The sequence below is a fragment of the Delphinus delphis genome, chromosome 13 (genome assembly GCF_949987515.2).
Source record: "Delphinus delphis chromosome 13, mDelDel1.2, whole genome shotgun sequence".
NCBI lineage: Eukaryota > Metazoa > Chordata > Mammalia > Artiodactyla > Delphinidae > Delphinus > Delphinus delphis.
The window spans coordinates 62,467,528-62,485,886 of NC_082695.1; the positions used below are offsets into that span (position 1 = coordinate 62,467,528).

The window sequence follows — 18,359 nt, forward strand, 5'->3', positions numbered from 1 at the left end:
TACCCCAGGCTCTGAATGCCCATAGTGTTTCATCACTGAGGCGTCAGATCAAATGTCCTGTCTTTGGGAAGACCTTTCCTAACCACACTATTTGCAGAGGTTTCCTCATCCTCAATTACTTGCCATCACATCAACATATACCCATTTCACAATCTGAAATAATTTTGTTTTTATTTCCTTGCACATTTTCTATATATTGTCTGTCTTTTACTAGGTTGTAAGCCCCATGAAAGCAGGGGTCTTGCCTGATATATCCACCACTATATTTTAGTGCCTAGAGCAATGCTTATAGCACATTATTCAACAAATGTTTATTGAATGAGTGAGTGTGCACTATTAGTGAATAGGGAAGAACGAGGAAGAAGGAAACTGGTGGTAACATTCTGTGAGTGGAGGGGGAAAATAATTCAAAGCCCCACCAGGGAGCAGAGGCCTGCCCTAGTAGAATTGATTGTTTTATCCCAAATGTCCTAAGGTTTACTATAAGAAAAAAGCTTAAAAACTGAATGAGCATGGGGTCCCAATCTTTCCAGCCAAGAGAGGGCAGATTCTGAGTGGGAGACAGACTGACTGCTACATGCTTCCTGGATTTCATCATGCCATCTACTACCTGCGATTCCTCAGTGGCCTTCCATACCTGATGGGAAAAAAGGGCCCAATTCTGTGTTTTCATATGTAGGGCTTTCTTCACCCTGTCTCCATACACTTCATTCCTTACCTCAATAAGGAAGACCCCCCTAATGCAAATCCTCCACCCTACTTAGATAGATTTATTCAGCACCACTTTAGCATTTCCTTCCTCTTCATTAAGGATCCAAGCTATTTCCCTGCCCTAAATTCCCACCTATCCTCTGGACAACTTAGGCCCCACCTCCTCCATGAAACCCTCCAAACTCCCCAGTCCCATAGCATTCATCATCTGTCCATTCACTTGGCTATGAACACAGATGGCTTGGGAAATCTTTTCTATTGAGGTCATGAACATGAACTAACTCTTTTATGGTGATTTTATGTTGTATGTCTGACTTCTCCAGTTAGATTTTAAGGTGTGGGAACCATGTCTTATGACTTCTTGATTGCATCACAGGGATATTGACTTAATGCTCAATAAACATAGAATTGATAAATTATATTTACTTTCTAACCTAACTCTCAGGTTTTTTTTTTTTTTTTTTTGGTCAAGCTAAGGTCCATATGGGTAAACAAAATTTCTTAAACAAGATAAACAGATGATTTGAAATGAGTTATGGAACCATCACAGTCCTAGCTATTAAAGAATACAAGAATCTAGCTATTATTCTTCCACAAACACTTTCACATGTACATCATCCAAACTAGGATGCCCAGAATGACACACATGGATTTGGCAAATCTGGACTGCATTCTCAGCATACCCACCATACTGAATGTATTATCATATCTCCATGCCTCAGTTTCCTTACTTGAGCAATGTGACTGGGTTAAAATACGTGATTTCTGTGGTCCTTTATATTTCTATGAATTTATATTATTCAAAAGAAAATATATAAATTCATTCTGTGATTTCATCAGAGTTTTCAGAGGAAGCAAGCAAGAAGAACAAGATGAATTAGAAAATAAACACTCTGTTATAATTTGTTCAGTGTTGTAAAAGCTATCTGGGTGATTGGAATTAAGGAGAAGAATTAATCATTTATCTTGATTTTCATTTATGAACTATATTTCATGGTAATCAAATAGCCTGAGGGACAATTTTATACAGAAGAATTCTAGCTAATAAGTGGATAAGAAATAACAATTAGAAAATCATTTGTAACCCTAACTGATCGTCACTGGGAGAAGCCATTAGATGAAGAGTGATGGGGGGAAATTTACAATGGAGGAATCAAGTAGACAGCCCCTGGATCCACCATTAGATGTGAGCATCAGTGAGACTGAGACAGCTGTGATGTAATATGAAGGACACAGGTCCCATTTTAAAGTAGCCTTGATACCACCTACAAGGCATTCTTGCCAAAGAATGTTGAACCTGAAGCTAATCAAGCCTTTAGAGCTGACCTCCAGATTGTAGGAAATATGGGGAATAAGGAAGCAATGATACCAAGAAGAAGCAAACAGGCAGGTCTGGAGTGTGGAAATTTTATAGATCATTGGGCCCAGTTCCTTCAACAGTCAATGGCATGAAAAAATAAAGGGATTAGGTATGGCTCTTCATTAAAGGAGGCTAAAGAAGCATAACAACTAAATATGCTGTGTGGACCTTGTTTGCATCCTGATTCACATAAAACCAAAAGTACGAAGACATTTTTTATGTTATTAAGGAAATTTGCATATGGAGTGGAAATTGGATGACATAAATAAATCATTGTTAAGTGTGATAATGGCATTGAGAAAATATCTACTTTTAAAAGAGAAGCATACTAAATATGTTTGGGCGAAATGACATGAGGTTTAGGATTTGATTTTATATCTTTCAGCAAACAAAAAGAAGCCAAAAAAGAAAAAAAAGGGTAAAGCAGGTATGACAAATCATGTGTTGAATCCATGTGATGGGTATGTGGAAGTTCATTATACATATATAGCTGTCTTGACTTATATTAATATTTAAACTTTCATCTCTGGAAGATAAAGTTACTATAAAGAAAAAGTTAGGCACAGAACCTTGTTCCTCTCCTGACCCTAGTATCCCAACCACTTGGGCTCAGTGAAGACACAAAAATCTTTCTTTCCCTGCCGATGATAGGATCCTGCTTTCAGATCCGAAGTCTGGTTGGAAAGGAGAAGGCCATTTCTCTGCTTACAAAGGGAAGAGATTAACATCAATGACTTGGGATTTCTTTAGGTTCAAGAGCCATGACGGGGCCAAAGGCAATCAGTCTTGGGCTATCCAAGGGAGGCATCAAGTTCTTTGAAGAGCCAAAGTAGTAGCAAAAACAATCGTTAGTATGGCTTAGAGCTGTCCAAGGTGCTGAACTGCCTCCCTTTTCTTTCAAGGTTTTGACAGTGGTGAGACAAATTTGAATGCAGAGTTTTTGCATAGAAGAAAAATGCAGTTTTTTTCCTTGAGAAAACTGAGAAAGTCTAGATATGTGCATAGTGTCTAAGGAGTGGGGACAGCCATTATTAGAGGACCTACTGATGACCCTGAGGTTCATGGCCAGTACTCAGTTTTTGAAAGTACTAAGACACAAGGAAAAATTCTGATTTGGGAGAAATGTGCGTTCCCTGTTGTGGAGGCATAAAAAGACAGGAATGATCAGAGGGACTGAAACAGAGGTATAAATAAATTCTATATTAAGTTCCTACTATATTACAGGCAGTGTGATAGGCATTAGGGAAAGAGCAATGAATATGACAATGGTACTTATGGAGCTGATAAGTAAGGGAGACAGAGGCTAAGCATGTAGTTACAAATATAATGACTATTCTGGGGGACGATTTAAGTAAGGTAAGGCAATAGGAAGAACTTACAGTGAGGAGGTTAGTACATAAGAGAGTTTGTTAATCATAAACAGGGAGATGTAATCATGGCAGGGTGCATGTTTGGAGTTAGGTCACAAGGCAGAAGTCTCAGGGGCTGGAATTCAATGTCAAGCACATAGTAGAAACAGAAGCTAGTCTGATGCCTTTTAGTTCTAGATTCTTCCACTTTTTCCTGCTTAGAAGAATAGTTGGTTTCTGAGCCCCAGTTACCACTGAACTGCCTGCAGGGCTATGGAGACCCTAGCTGCAAAAGTTAAGAGCAATGTTTGTCAAGCAGATCCCAACTTGACACCACCTTGAGAATTATAGCTCTGGACAACCTCACTGTACTTTAAGCTGCTGCAGTTAACCTTGCTGACTTCAGGCTCTCTGATGGGACTTCACTCTGATATGGTGCATTTTATCTTGGCGCAATGGCTTGAATATTTTTCTATTCAGCAGCAAATCCTGAGGCAGATATTTTGCTGCAGAGAGGTGATTGAATTGGAGCCCTCAGGAAGTCTACACTATTCCCTGGAAGGGCCTCTTCCTTACTGTATTCAATTCTTAGGGCTGCTGTAACAAATTACCACAAACTTGGTGGCTTAAAAAAAAAAGAAACTTATTCTCTCACCACCATGGAGGCTACAAGCCTGAAAACAAGGTGTCAGTGGGGACATGATCCTTTTGAAGACTCCAAGAAAGAATCCTCCTGGCCTCTTCCTAGCTCTGGGTAGCTCCTGGCAATCCCTGGCATTCAATGTCTTTGAGCTGTGTTCTCTATTTCCGGTCTCTGCCTCTATCTTCACGTGGATTTCTCCATATGTCTCTTTGTGTCCTCTCATCTTCTTATAGGAAGAGAAGTCATTGGATTTAGGAACCACCCTAAATCCAGGATGATTTCATCTCAAAATCCTTAACTAATAAAGGCCCTATTTGCAATTAAGGTCACTTTCTGAGGTTCTAGATGGCCAAGAATTCAGGGGAAATATTTGACCCACTAAATCTGCCTTTGGAGAATTACAAATGCTTTGAAGGAGTGTCTGATAGAATGTGCTACATCTGGAGCTTCTCAAACACAGAGAGGAGAAAGATATTTCCCTGGGAGTCCAGAAAAGGATGGCATTTGGAGTCATCCATTTAGGCTTAAGAAGCTGCTACAAGCTGACGTTTGACATGAATTTAGTTATTTGTTCACATAATTATTAAATAGCTACTAAGTGCAAGGCACTGAGAATTCAAAGTTGAATCAAACAAGTTAGAGACCTACTGTTTAGAGATTCAAAATCTGCCAGTCGTAATTGGCAAGGCAATTACAATTCAGCACAGTAAGCGCTATGAATAGAGTTATAAACAGAACAGTTCGGGAGCATCGAGTAAGGAGCATCTAATTTCATTTCATGTAAAAAGTGGTAGTTAATCTGGAGTTTGAAGGATGCATTAGAATTTATCAGGGGAAGAGAATTTCAGGTGAAAACTCATCTCTTAGGTATCTATTTATGAATAACTGTTAGCTTGGCCAAAGATGTAAGTTATTTCATGCCACGTAAAATTTAAACAAGGGCTGGCCTCGAAGTTCAGAGAGCTAGGAAAGAGAAGAGAGTGAAGAAAAGAGAAAACCTTTTTAATGGAAGTTCATCTTAGAGATTTCTCATTGTTGCAAATTCATGTGTACCACGCCATTCACTGGATGGACTGGAACAGTCAGGAATAAAAAGGCAATTCCACTTTATAAAAAGGACAAGAAAACAGAGAGGGTGAAGCTAGGTGAGAAAGTTTCCCTGACAATTTGTGTGTGTGTGGGGGGAGGAGTACTTAAGAGGCAGTGATGAACATTTTTGTCTTATAAACATGAATCCATAAATGACAGAAGGCTCTTTATCTTCCCCCTCCTTTTCCCTTGTTACAGTGATTTAAATGTTTGGCTGCATAAAAAAATTTCTCATCAAGGGATTCTGGGAATTTGCTAGGGAGAAATAAACATTTTCAATAGTTTAAATTGCTTTGCTATTTGAAAACAAATGTGTTTTCATATTTCCTTTATTAAATTTATGCCCAGGAAACTATGGCATCATGAACCAACACACCACTTCTTGGGATTTCATGACCAGTGAACGATCCTCAACATTACATAGTTCCTCAGACAGGGTCCATCTCCCCAGACACATTCCCCTTTGGAAGTAAAAAAATGTTAAGGCAATCCATTTTCCTCCTCTTTTCTTCCTCCTTCTCCTCTTCCTTCCCTTCTATTATCTAACCTCAGGTTAGAATTCTCAGGAATCTGCTCTCGGCCACTTTTGTTTTTCTCAAGCTGCACTTCCTCCACAAATGCTCTTATCACTCTCATGGCTTCAGTAATGTCTCTGTACTAACAACTCTTAGATCAGTATCTCCCAGCTAGTTTTCCTCCTGAGCTCCAGACCCCACTGTTACTAGCTATCACCTCTTAGATGTCTTCCAGACCTTTAAATTAAACATATCAAGATGAAGAAACTCCTCAAGCATCCTCACCATTCTTGCTCAAGTCTCCTTCTTAGCCAGACCTTTAATAAGCTTTCTGCCTTAAATATTTCTCAAATCTTTCTACATTTTCTCCATTCCCCACTGCTACCATCATTGTGCAAAGCATCATTATCTCCCATCATCTCTTAGCCAGTCTTTTGAAGTTTGTTTTCTTTTCCATTTAACCTATCCCCCACAGATACTATGGTAATCTTCCCCATGTGACTACTGTTCTGAGATCCTTTGATGGCTTCTCAGGACAATTAGGATAAAGACCCAATCCTTGACATGGCTTATAATAACTTGCACAGCCTGATTCCAGTCTAGTTTCTGGCTCCCAACCCCGTTCCCTATTTTGTAGTCATTCTGAACTCTTCTTTCATTTCTGGAACATATCAATATTTTTTATATTTCAGGACTTTTATGTTTTCTATTCATTCTGCCTCAAACATGCTTCATTTTTGGTAAACACCACACCTAACCAAATGTCTATTCCTATCAATACTTCAGGTCTTAGCTTAAATATCACCTTTTCAAAGATAGATCCAGTTGAACCTTATTATTTGTGTATTATGCATATTTACAAATTAACCTACTTGCTAAAATTTATTTGTAACCCTAAAATCAATACTCACAGTGTTTTCACAGTTATTCATGGACATGTGCAGAGTGGTAAAAAAAAATTTGAGCTGTCTGATGCACATGTTGCCAGCTGAGGTTAAACAAGACGGTGCTCTGCCTCCTTGTTTTAGCTCTCACACTATGAATAAGTGTCCTTTGTTTGGTCTATTTAGTACTATGGTTTTTTATTTTTACATTTTTATGCTTTTTGTTGGTAATTTTGCTGTTTTAAATGTCCCCCAAGCATAGTGCTAGAGAGCTGTCTAGTGTTTCTAAGTGCAACAAGGCTGTGATGTGCCTTACAAAGAAAATAGATTTGTCACTTAATGTTCCTTTAGGCATGAGTTATAGTCTTGATGACCATGAGTTCACTGTTAATAAATCAAGAACTCCTAGAGAAATGGAAATAAAAACAAAAATAACAAATGGGACCTAATGAATCTTAAAAGCTTTTGCACAGCAAAGGAAACCATAAACAAGACCAAAAGACAACCCTCAGAATGGGAGAAAATATTTGCAAATGAATCAACAAACAAAGGATTAATCTCCAAAATTTACAAGCAGCTCATGCAGCTCAATAACAAAAAAACAAACAACCCAATCCAAAAATGGGCAGAAGACCTAAATAGACATTTCTCCAAAGAAGATGTACAGATGTCTAACAAACACATGAAAGGATGTTCAGCATCACTAATCATTAGAGAAATGCAAATCAAAACTTCAGTGAGGTATCACCTCACACCAGTCAGAATGGCCATCATCAAAAAATCTACAAACAGTAAATGCTGGAGAGGGTGTGGAGAAAAGGGAACCCTCTTGCACTGTTGGTGGGAATGTGAATTGATACAGCCACTATGGAGAACAGTATGGAGGTTCCTTAAAAAACTACAAATAGAACTACCATACGATGCATCAATCCTACTACTGGGCATATACCCTGAGAAAACCATAATTCAAAAAGAGTCATGTACCAAAATGTTCATCGCATCTCTATTTACAATAGCCAGGACATGGAAGCAACCTAAGTGTCCATCAACAGAAGAATGGATAAAGAAGATGTGACACATATATACAATGGAATATTACTCAGCCATAAAAAGAAACGAAATTGAGATATTTGTAGTGAGGTGGATAGACCTAGAGTCTATCATACAGAGTGAAGTAAGTCAGAAGGAGAAAAACAAATACCGTATGCTAACACATATATATGGAATCTAAGAAAAAAAAAAACGTCATGAAGAACCTAGGGGTAAGACGGGAATAAAGACACAGACCTACTAGAGCATGGACTTGAGGATATGGGGAGGGGGGAGGGTAAGCTGTGACAAAGTGAGAGAGTGGCATGGACTACGAAACGTAAAATAGATAGCTAGTGGGAAGCAGCCACATAGCACAGGGAGATCAGCTAGGTGGTTTGTGACCACCTAGAGGGGTGGGATAGGGAGGGTGGGAGGGAGGGAGATGCAACAGGGAAGAGATATGGGAACATATGTATATGTATAACTGATTCACTTTGTTATAAAGCAGAAACTAACACACCATTGTAAAGCAATTATACTCCAATAAAGATGTTAAAAAAATTAATCAAGAATATATATTAGATGAGGTGTCTTTAAACAGGAACACACATAAAACAAAGTTATGTATTGACTGGTTGATGAAAATGCTGTGACCAGAGGCCTGCAGGAACCTAATCTTGTATTTTCCCTAGGAGCAGTGGTTCAGTGTTTGCAGCAACTTTAGAGTGCAAAACTATTGTGGATAATGAGAATTGGTTACATTTGATTTATTGACTGAAATCAATATAAAAACTTGTTAGGACTTGTTAGGAATCATTAGGACTACAGTAGTAGAGGAACTGAAAGGCTCATGTTGTCTGGGAAGAGGACATGTCAGGTAGGAGGAGAAAAACAAGAAAGGGGGAAACATAGGCATCACTACAGGCAAACATTATCCCTGACTCCTGGAATGCTACTGCTTGACTCTCTGGAACATTTTTCTGAAATATGTGTGCCTTTGCTTTCCTAGGTAGTTTGGAAGGAGGGATACCACACGGAGCAGGAATGCCTAAGAGGACTCTGGAAAGTCTGTGATGAGAAACAGATGGGGATGGAAGGAGAAGGCAGACTTGAAGGTGTGGTAGCAACAGGAGAAGTCATCCAAGGAACAAAGAACCAGTAGGGTTTCAGATATTTAGTCAGGTGGAGTTAGATAAGATGGAGTTGAAGACAGCAGCCTTTGAAGACAGGAAACAGAGATGAACTTTGATCTTGGATCAGCAATTATCTGTCTTTTATTGCTGTGAACTGAGGATGAGACGTATGGTAAGTTGAACCATTTTGGCAAGCTGAGGGAAGTCTATAACAGTCCAGTCTGAAAATAGTCAGCCTCAAAAGTGGGAACCCTAGAAACAGGTGGCAGAGTCCAGAATTGAGAGACGCCAGAGAGAAGTCAGTACCCTGGACAGCTACACAGCTCCAAAGGCTATAGCGTGTTTACCCAGAACTGTGGTATTTAACACGGGCATCCTCAGTCTTTCTGGTCATCCCCTCCACCCTCACAACCCTGTGAGTGAAACCTTCATATTAAAAATGGCCCTGACACTGTCTTCCCTTCTTGGAAAGGGGATGGAGGTCATCATGGTCTACATGAAGTTCTACCCTGCCCAGTTCTCTGACCTGACCAGGAAGTGATCAGGGAGCCCCTTGACCTCTGATCCCATCATGTGGTTGAACCCTAAGGGGATTGTTCAGACTGGCTGGGAATAATATTTCTTCCTTCTCAAGGTTCTAGTCCCTTTGCTTCTCTGTTGCTTCTGAGATAGGGGCTGTGGAAGAACAGAATTAAAGGCCCTGGTATTTCTCAGCTCTGTCCTGGGAGTGGGGGAGGGGGTGGAGTCTCAACTAAGCTAAGATTTAGTGAGTCTCCACTGTGCCACAGGCACCTTTGTAGGCAGTTATGAAAATAAATATGAATGAGCCGTGGCCCCTGATCTCAAGAGTAATGCCTTGCCAGGGTGTGTTGGCAGTCCAGAGATAAAATGTACTTCTTTCTGATTAGGACAGGGGCACACTTCCCAGGAATATACTTCCTAAACTATGGTTTGCCTCTGGCATGGACACTGCAACAGGAAACTGTATGCATGGATATTAGGGTAGACAAACCCCATCCCCACCCACCCTCATCAATCTGGTCTGTCGAAACACTCTAATTAGGCTTGTGGTGACACACACATTGGGGCTCAGCGCTTTTACTGAGCCCCTGGTATCTTGCTCAAACACTGAAGTGATTGTCTTGACTAAGTGATCCATCTGTGGCATGGCGTGGGCAGCGGCTCATCTTGATCTTATGAACTGTCTGGGGCAGGAGATGATCTTAATAATTCGGCTCTTGTTGTTAAGCCAGACTTTCGACCACTGGCCAACCTTCTACTAGTTCTAAAACAATCATAATGGATGATGAGAGAGTGAGAAAGAATTCAGGGATCTTTGTTTTGTTTCCTTATTGGGAAAGAGTAGAGATTCATTAGGGATATTTTGAGAATATTTTGCAAGTATGTTTCTTTCCATAGACGTATAATGACACTGAATGAACAGGAGAGGAATAAGCATCCCCTTCCACTTTTCTGGAGAAGTCATCCTCCCCCTGTACCCTGACAATAAATATGTATGGGGGAGAAGGGAGGTAGAAGAAGCTGTCCTCATCTCCTCCTCTTCTTTTTTGACCTGTTGGCACAGTGGCTGGTGAGGGTGCAGAATGGAACTGGCAGGATGGGCTGGTATCCCAGAACAGGCATCAGAAGACCTGAATTTGAGTTTTGGCTGTGTCTCTTTCTTTCTGTGTGATTCTGAGTAAGTTGTTCAAACTTCGCAGGGCCTCAATATTTCTTGGTTGTAGAAAAGAGAGATAATTCAGTGCTTTTGTTGCAGGAATTCACAAGATTGTTGTAAGGGTCAAATGTTTGTATCTTTCATATTTAAGAGAGCACTAGGACCATAGTGAATGCTGTAAATGTTCGCTCAATGAATGACTGCATGCGTACACTGAGATTTGAAAACTGAGGGCTGTGCAAATCTTCATTAGATTATTGCTCTGAAGACTGAGTATTTTCTCTGTGCTTAATAAGAGCTTATCCCATGTTATTGAAAAAATTTTACTGTTTAACCCATGTTAAAGCTGCCAAGTTGGGCTTCATCGGATACCATGACAGACATATTGGTCCTCTGTCAGGATTTGGAAGAAGTAAGGACAAATACAACACTCAGGACGCCTCTGGGCCACTCATGGGGGAAACTCAGGAAAGACTGGAGAAGGATTTGAGTGAATAGCTTTGTTGAGGCCAGTTTCAATGGAAGACAAGAGGGTGAGTTAGAACACACAAATTAAGAAAGTAATGTGTCTCAAGGAGGTGAAATTTAGTATTTAACAACTCTTTTCTAATTATATAATGTGTAACATAAAGACCCAAAGCCAGAAAAAAGTGTTCAGAGTGGCCTGAAGACAACAAAAGGATAATGAAAAAATTCAGCACAATTACAGATATGATAAAGTATTCCTTAGGTATTTTGAAGTTAAAAATAAATGTCTTGCTTGGCTTATAGTCTATCCCATCATTCATATTTATAAGTGAATTTGACTAATTTTAGACTAGCTATTATAAATAAACAAACATAATCCTTTATAGAAAATCCATGGGAAGAGAATTTGGTGATGTAGCCCTTCTTTTCTTAATTTTTATATCTGAACTAAGTAGAATTAATGCCCCAACATAACAGAAAATTAAGAGCTACTCAACAACCCGAAGGGCAGGGGGAAACAGGAGGAACTAAAATTTGCCCAGAACCATTGGCTGTTCTAACTGATGGAACGGTCAGAATGGTGGCAATCGGGCCTCCCTGGTGGCGCAGTGGTTAAGAATCCGCCTGCCAGTGCAGGGGAAACAGGTTCAAGCCCTGGTCCGGGAAGATCCCACATGCCGCGGAGCAACTAAGCCCGTGCGCCACAACTACTAAGCCTGCGCTCTAGAGCCCACGAGCCACAACTACTGAGCCCACGTGGCACAACTACTGAAGCCCGCGTGCCTAGAGCCTGTGCTCTGCAACAACATAAGCCACTGCAATGAGAAGCCTGCGCACTCCAATGAAGAGTAGCCCCTATTCGCCGCAACTAGAGAAAGCCTGCGCTCAGCAACAAAGACCCAACGCAGCCAAAAATAAATAAATTAAAAAAAAATGGTGGCAATCAACTGCTTTCGGTTCCCTGTCACCCTGGGGTAGAAGGATCCACGTGCTGCCAGGGAGATGGGGTGGGGCTCAGGTGGAGAGCTGAGGCCTGCCCTCCCTCCCACCCTGACCTTGAGCCTGAGCTACCTTTGTTGTCATGCCAGACCCTCAGCTTGCAGAGGTGGCCCAGGCTCAGCATGTCGGAAAAGTTGAACGTGTCGGTGCTGTTCCGCTCGAACTTGTTCCAGTTGGCAGACTGCTTCAGGGCCAGGGTCCCGCTGTCCCCATTCTCCCCAAAGATGATGATGAACACATTGGCATCGGTGCCCGCTCCTGGGGTGCACAAGACAAGGGCTCTGGGTGCTGGACTTTGTGAATCATAGCTCTCTTGTTCTGGCCTCACTCTCGGGATCCTGGGAGGAGCCAGGGGGGCACATGGGCAAGTTCAGAGTCATCGAGGCCAGGGGTGAGGTCGGAAAGGGCTGGTCAGTGTCATAGGGCTCCCAGGTCTACAACTCTATCCTTCGTCTCACCTCTGTGGCTTATAAATGCTGTTGGGTTAACTGGGATCCTGGTTACCAAGTATGAATGGTTTGGTACAAGAACTCACCTAGTTTGGGGGAAATACACCCATACTTAAACATGTGCCGTGTAGACTGGCTTTACAGTTTAGAAATAAACTCCCTCCTGTAAAATGTGAAAGTTCCTTGTTCCCAAATCTGCCTCTGGTTGACATTCTACACTAGAGCTTCACATCATTTGCTTAAGCCAAATAGAGGTATTGACCCCAGCTGAAAAGAAAAGGCTTCTGGGAGAGGTCACTCCTTGAAGATTTTCAGATACACACCCTGTGGTTAAAAATGTAGTTATTGTTTTCTGAGAGCACATCATGAAGGGATGAGGGACTCGAAAACTGTGAACACTTGGAACTTTAAGCGAAGAGAGTGAAGGCTTCACTCTGAGGAGGAAAGGAAGAAGGGAGGTGCCAAAAAAACTTTGCCAGCTGTCCTGACCCATCATGTATGCCGGAGATGCTGCATTTCTTTGGCTGAATGCTTCTCTGTTGAAATGTAAGCTACCAGGGCCAACAAGGGGCTCTCTCACCAGCCATTTATAAGTAGTGTGAGTGAGTTTGCCAGATTCCTTGCACCAGCTGCTGGGGAACAGGCTTGGTATAGGGGAGGGGAGGCAGGAGGCATTGCTTTCCTCTCAGCTGCTGGCCTTTGAGCACACTTGTACTTTTGCTTGGAAGGCCCCTCCTCTGCTGTCCCCTCTGCCTCACCGGCTTCTGTTTGTCTTTATGGGCCAGACTTTGGCACCACCTCTGGGAAGCAGTTCCATGACCCTTGCCTCTGATCTCAGGCTGGGTAAGGTGCCCTCCTCTGGGTTCCCAGCACCTGTGCCAACTTCTGTCACAGCCTCACTGTCTTTGCTGCCCTCGAATGTCAGTCACACACGGGCTCAGGGACTTATCCCATCCTAAGACCCCAGGCCAAAGCTGGCACACAGCAGATGGCGGCCAAGCACAGGGATGTGGGAAGGAACCCAGGGGCATCCAAGATGCATGGCACCTGGGTGAGGGGTGTCAGGAGGCAGCAGGAGGACAGAGGGCCTCTGAGCTAATCTCCTGCACCGTTTTCAGAAGTGCTGACCATACGGCCTGGTAACGTTCTCCCTCACTTCCCTGAGGCAGGAAGGACAGGGCCGAGTCAGTCACTGGGAGGAGTACTTTGTTCAGGCAGAAGGTGGCACACTGTGGAAAGGAGCTGGCCTGACTAACTTTTGGAAGGCCATCCAGAGAAAAATGTCTTGACCGGAGCCCAGGACCTGAGCCAGAATGTAAGGAGGGGCAGGGTTAGTGGCAGGTGGGTATAGGAGAAGGGAGGGACCCACTGACTCACCCCGGATGTCACTGGTCTTCACTGAGACGGTATAGGAAGTCCACTCCATCATCTCCTCCCCGTCGATGACGGCACACATCTCACACACCAGGGTCTTCTTGCCCTTCCGCTGGGACAGCCAGTCTCCATAGTAGAACATGGTCAGGTCTCCAGTGTTCATGTTCTTCAGGAGGATCTGGGGGAGAGAGGCCAGCATGGGAAGACCTCCCTCACCTCTGCCAGCTGCCCACCCGCTATGCAGCCCCCTCATCTGGATCCCCGGGACCCATGATCCCAGGCCTGAGACAAGTTCTTCTGATTTAGACTCGAGGAATGAGGAAAGGGTCCTCTCCAGGAAAAGACCCTGCCCCGCGGGCCTGGCACAGGGTCTGAAGCCCCTGCCATGACTACCCTCACTTGGGGAGTTGGAAATGGGCAATTCGTCTAAATATATTTCCGAGAGGTGCCCATCACTGTGCATGAGAAATGTTTGCTGAATGAATGACAGAAAAACAGACCAACCAAACCACTGTCAGCCATAGACCCCGGAACTGTGTACCCACGCTCGCCAGATTGTCCTTGGTGGGAGCACCCTACTGTTGGCTCAAGAAAAATCTGCTAAAGGCTGGACAGGGGAGCAGAGCCTGAGGGGACTTGGGACCGATGGCCTTTGATGGATGAGGGATGAGAGGATGACTCACAGGGGAGCATTGGCCCAAGATGGAAGAAGAGGCAGCCAGCTAACCGTGATCGCAGGGGCACCGGAAGCCTCCTTGCCGTCTGCCTAATGTTCCCACCATTGGAGCCTTGCCGCCCCAGCTCCTGCTCCCCTCTCACCCCTCCCAACTCGCTTCCTCCAGGAAGCCCACACCCTGTCTCTGTCGACAGGGCAGGCTGTATTCCCTGGCAGCTGATTCAGTTTTGACTGGACTCAAATAAATAAAACTAGGTTCTCTGATTAATTCACACCAAAGGGCGTATTGATTATCTGGGCCAGGTCTGCATAACAACCCTTTAAGGTGACATTTGCACTTTAACAAGGCCCATTGACAGCCCAAAGGAGCAGGAAGAACGGGTGGGCAGTGGGTGGAAGGGAGGGTGAGGGTCCAGCCATGTTACCCTCTCCAGGAACCACTCGGGCCGGCTGCCCAGGCCATCAATTCGGATCCGCATCTTGGTGAACGGGGCGATGTCCAGAATCTCCATGATGAAGGTGTCATTCTGCTCTCGCTCAAATCTGGGGGTGGAGAGGAGGGGCATGAAGAAGGGAGGCTGGCCGTGGTGAGAGGGCGAGGCCATGCCAGAGACCAGATTCAGGGTAAGGAGAGAAGAAGAGGCCTCTCAGCTCCCTGTGACTCCCCACTAGCCTGTCTCTTGCAACCCAGATGTGTTCCCAAAAGACTGGGTTAAGTGAGTTGCTGGTAGATACGGTCCTGATTCAAGAGGTACCAGTTCTGGGTCTTAATCTCATTCTGCTAACCACATGGAACAGTCCCAGCTCCTCTCTGGGACTTGGTTTCCTCATCTGTAGTCTAGGGAAAATGACACTGGCCCGGCAATCTCATAAAACTGTCATGAGGACCAAATGGATGTGAAATCAACTTAAAATGTGAAAAAAAAATCCATACCTGCAAGATTTTAAATGAGACTCTATGAGTGACGGGCTGCCACGAATGGTGGGGCAAGTTGTGCACTGCACAACTCTAGATAGTGTTGTTCACATTTTTCTGTACAGAATATGCATAACTGAAGGCAGTGGCCCTAGGTTGGGAAATACTAGTAATAACTGTAAAATGGCAGTTAACATTGCTTTTGTTGCTATTACTATTTTGCTACCGAATGACCACATCATCTCAGAGACACTCTATCTTTATTTCTTACTGCTCTTCCCAGAGTGCTGCATGCAAAATGTGACCATCAGTGCTGACATTGCTCGACTGCTCACTGATCCCAGATGCTGCTGCTGTTAAGCCCCTGGGGGTAACGCAGGTATCACTGAAGATATGACACTGCATGGCAATTTTACGCTTCCTTGAACAAAACGTACTTTTAAAAACAGAGGCCACAGCCAGTGGGAGCTGGGACTGCAAATGCTGCAAACTCAGAACTCACTACCCCTCGTCTTCAAGAGGCCTAATCCCTTTGATAACTTGCTTATGTGCACTTTATGATTATTAGACGTAAAAACACTCTCCCAGAAGTCTGCCCTAAATCCCTCCTGCTCTAGTTTAAACTGTCTGTCCCTCTGGTCACGTGGGAACCGGAAGGCGGTGCTCACAAACTCCCCTGTCAAGCTCATCTCACATAGTGGAGATTCTCTCAAATAATCTTTCAACTCATTGATTCCTTACTCTTGTCAGTGTATAATTTTGCAGAATAAAGGAACTCTAGAAATCTGTGCTTTGTATTTTTTTTTTTAATTTTCACCCTTTGAATTTAGCCAAATATCTCGCTTTTATGGAGATTTTATGGTGGGGCAGGTGTAAGGAAAAAGGGAGAGAGAAATAAGCTTTTCTTTTAGAAAACCAAAGACTGGGTTACAGTTGCCCCCTCACCCTCCATTAAAGGCTAAACCCCAATTACACCTGGATAGACTCCTCTCCTCAGGGTAAAAGGCCTGCATCTGAAAGGAAAGCCCCTCATTGGCCCTTCATTCCTCCACAGCTCACCAGCCACATTTTTCCTGCTGCTCCAAGCCCCTCAAGACATCCCAGTTGACACGAGAGAGAGCCACACACTGAGGGTCCCCCCTGGAGAAGTGGTCAGCCTCTGAGTCAGGTCCCCTTGCCTCTGGCTCAGAAGGATGGGGCTGCCGAAGTGGCCCTGGCTTTGTCCTGCTCATCCACCTGAAGGAGCTCAGCAGCTTTAGCCGCCCCTCACTCCCTTCCTGTCAGCCCTTCTTTCTGTTCTCCACCCCATCAAAGGCTGTCCTTGGGAAACGGCCTAGCGCCCACTCACTCACCAGTCTCTGTGACGGAGGACAGCCTCAGGCTAACCAAACCCGAAGCCTTAGGCTGGAAGGGCCAGTATTTAATGGAAAAGTTTTAGACATTGTTAAGAAGCTGGGGAAGATGTATGGGTAGGGAGCCTGGGGAGGGGGTGGCTGGAAGATAGGGAAGAAGGTTATGGGGCTCAAAGCTAGCCTCCCTGGGGCAGCTGCTCAGGCACTTTGCCTCTGTGCATCTCAGAGGTAGGGCTGAGGCTCCTGGAGTTGGCTGGGATCAGAGGCTCACCTGTAGCTTCATGTTAGACCCAGCTCCTTCCAGTACCAGTGGCCATCTAGCCCATGCTGCATCCCACAGCAACTGGGGGCAGCTCTGTCCCTCTAAGGACAGCATTGGCCAACCCTTAATAAGTTGGTCCCAGCTCTGTCCCAAGAGCCGATTGTTTAATTGTCAACAGTTTGGCCAACCTCAGTGCCTCTACTGTCTCCCTTCCCCAGGCCCTTGCAGTAGCCACCAGACCTCTGTTCGCCAGGCCTGAAGTGCTCATCAGCACAATGTTAGAGAATAAGTTTGCGTTGTTTTAAGCCACTAGGTTTGTAGTAAATTTTTATCATAACCTCGGGAAACTAATACAGACCCAAGTGGCAAGAATGTGCACTTCGGGACTGTAGGGGGCGCAGATGAGAGACCCAGCACAGAGAGAACTCCAGGCATTGGTGAGTAGCAGCAGGACTGCCTCAGCGGTGGTGTAGGTGTCCACAGGTGCTGATGTAACTGAGGGGTAAAAGGCAGAGCCCACAGGCCCTGGCTCCTCTGAACCGGGCTCCTCAGGGACCGATAAGATCATTGAACTTGCTGTGCAGCAGGGAGCTGCATCAACCCGTCTGCCTCCATATCTCATGAGCATCCTTGCCCTGGTTTGAGAGTAGATCAAAGTTAAAGAAATCTCAAACAGATTCTAAATCTCTACCATCCTCAAATGCCATGATCAGGCCCAGCACATGTTCGAACCTTCCAGTGTCCTTTTAAAGGGCAGCCTCTGAGTTGAAGATGATGTGTCAAGAGGGGTCACCCAGCAGCGGGTGCTAGGACTTCCCAACTGCCTGATCTTTCAAAGGCACCGGTCCCTGCAACTCAGCCCGCTTGCCTCTTCTCTCAGACTACCACCATTCCCACTCAGCCCTGAGACCTCCCTCCAAGCCTGACCAACTCCAGGAGCCTCCCCACCAGCTCCCCTGCCCAGGAAGTCCCCAAAGACGGGCCCTTTCCATTCTCAGAGCTTTATCACTAACCAGGCAGTGTGAGATCTAAGTGAGAAAGATATGAAGGAAAGATTCAAAACTTACAAGCTATTACAAGCTAAGCCCAGGCCACCGTCACTAGTGGCTCCCAAATGCCTCCTGAAGTGGCAATTGGAAAGCCATCTGGGCTCTGCCCTCCGTTTGCGTTCTCTTGAGCTGAGTCTCTTTTCATCTTCTTTGCACTAAGGGTTAGTGGAAGCCAGGGGGCCATCCAGAAGGGCAAAGCCAACAGAACTCTGAGAATCTGGTTTGCTTCCAGACCAAAGAATTTCCCAGTTCCTGGTGTCTCCACTGGGCTTAGGAATGATTCCTTACAGGCACTTACTTCCCTCTAGAGAAAAACCACATCTATTTGCCTAAAAATAGCCCCTACATCCATTAGAAACTAATTGCCTCAAGTTCCACTGTTAGACAGTCATTCCTTGGGTTTAAGCATTACCTTTTGAC

General features: G+C 44.3%; 1 protein-coding gene across 2 annotated transcripts in view; it reads right to left on the reverse strand.

Moving 5' to 3' along the window:
• The window catches only part of LOXHD1 (lipoxygenase homology PLAT domains 1), a 201,798-nt gene that overhangs the window by 17,359 nt on the left and 166,080 nt on the right, over positions 1 to 18,359 (reverse strand). For both annotated transcript variants that reach the window (XM_060029542.1, XM_060029541.1), the window contains 3 exons: positions 14,786 to 14,903; positions 13,688 to 13,862; positions 11,934 to 12,119 (listed from right to left, as the gene is read on the reverse strand). In XM_060029542.1, the coding sequence (XP_059885525.1) occupies positions 11,934 to 12,119; positions 13,688 to 13,862; positions 14,786 to 14,903 (479 nt within the window). The remainder of the gene's footprint in view (positions 1 to 11,933; positions 12,120 to 13,687; positions 13,863 to 14,785; positions 14,904 to 18,359) is intronic.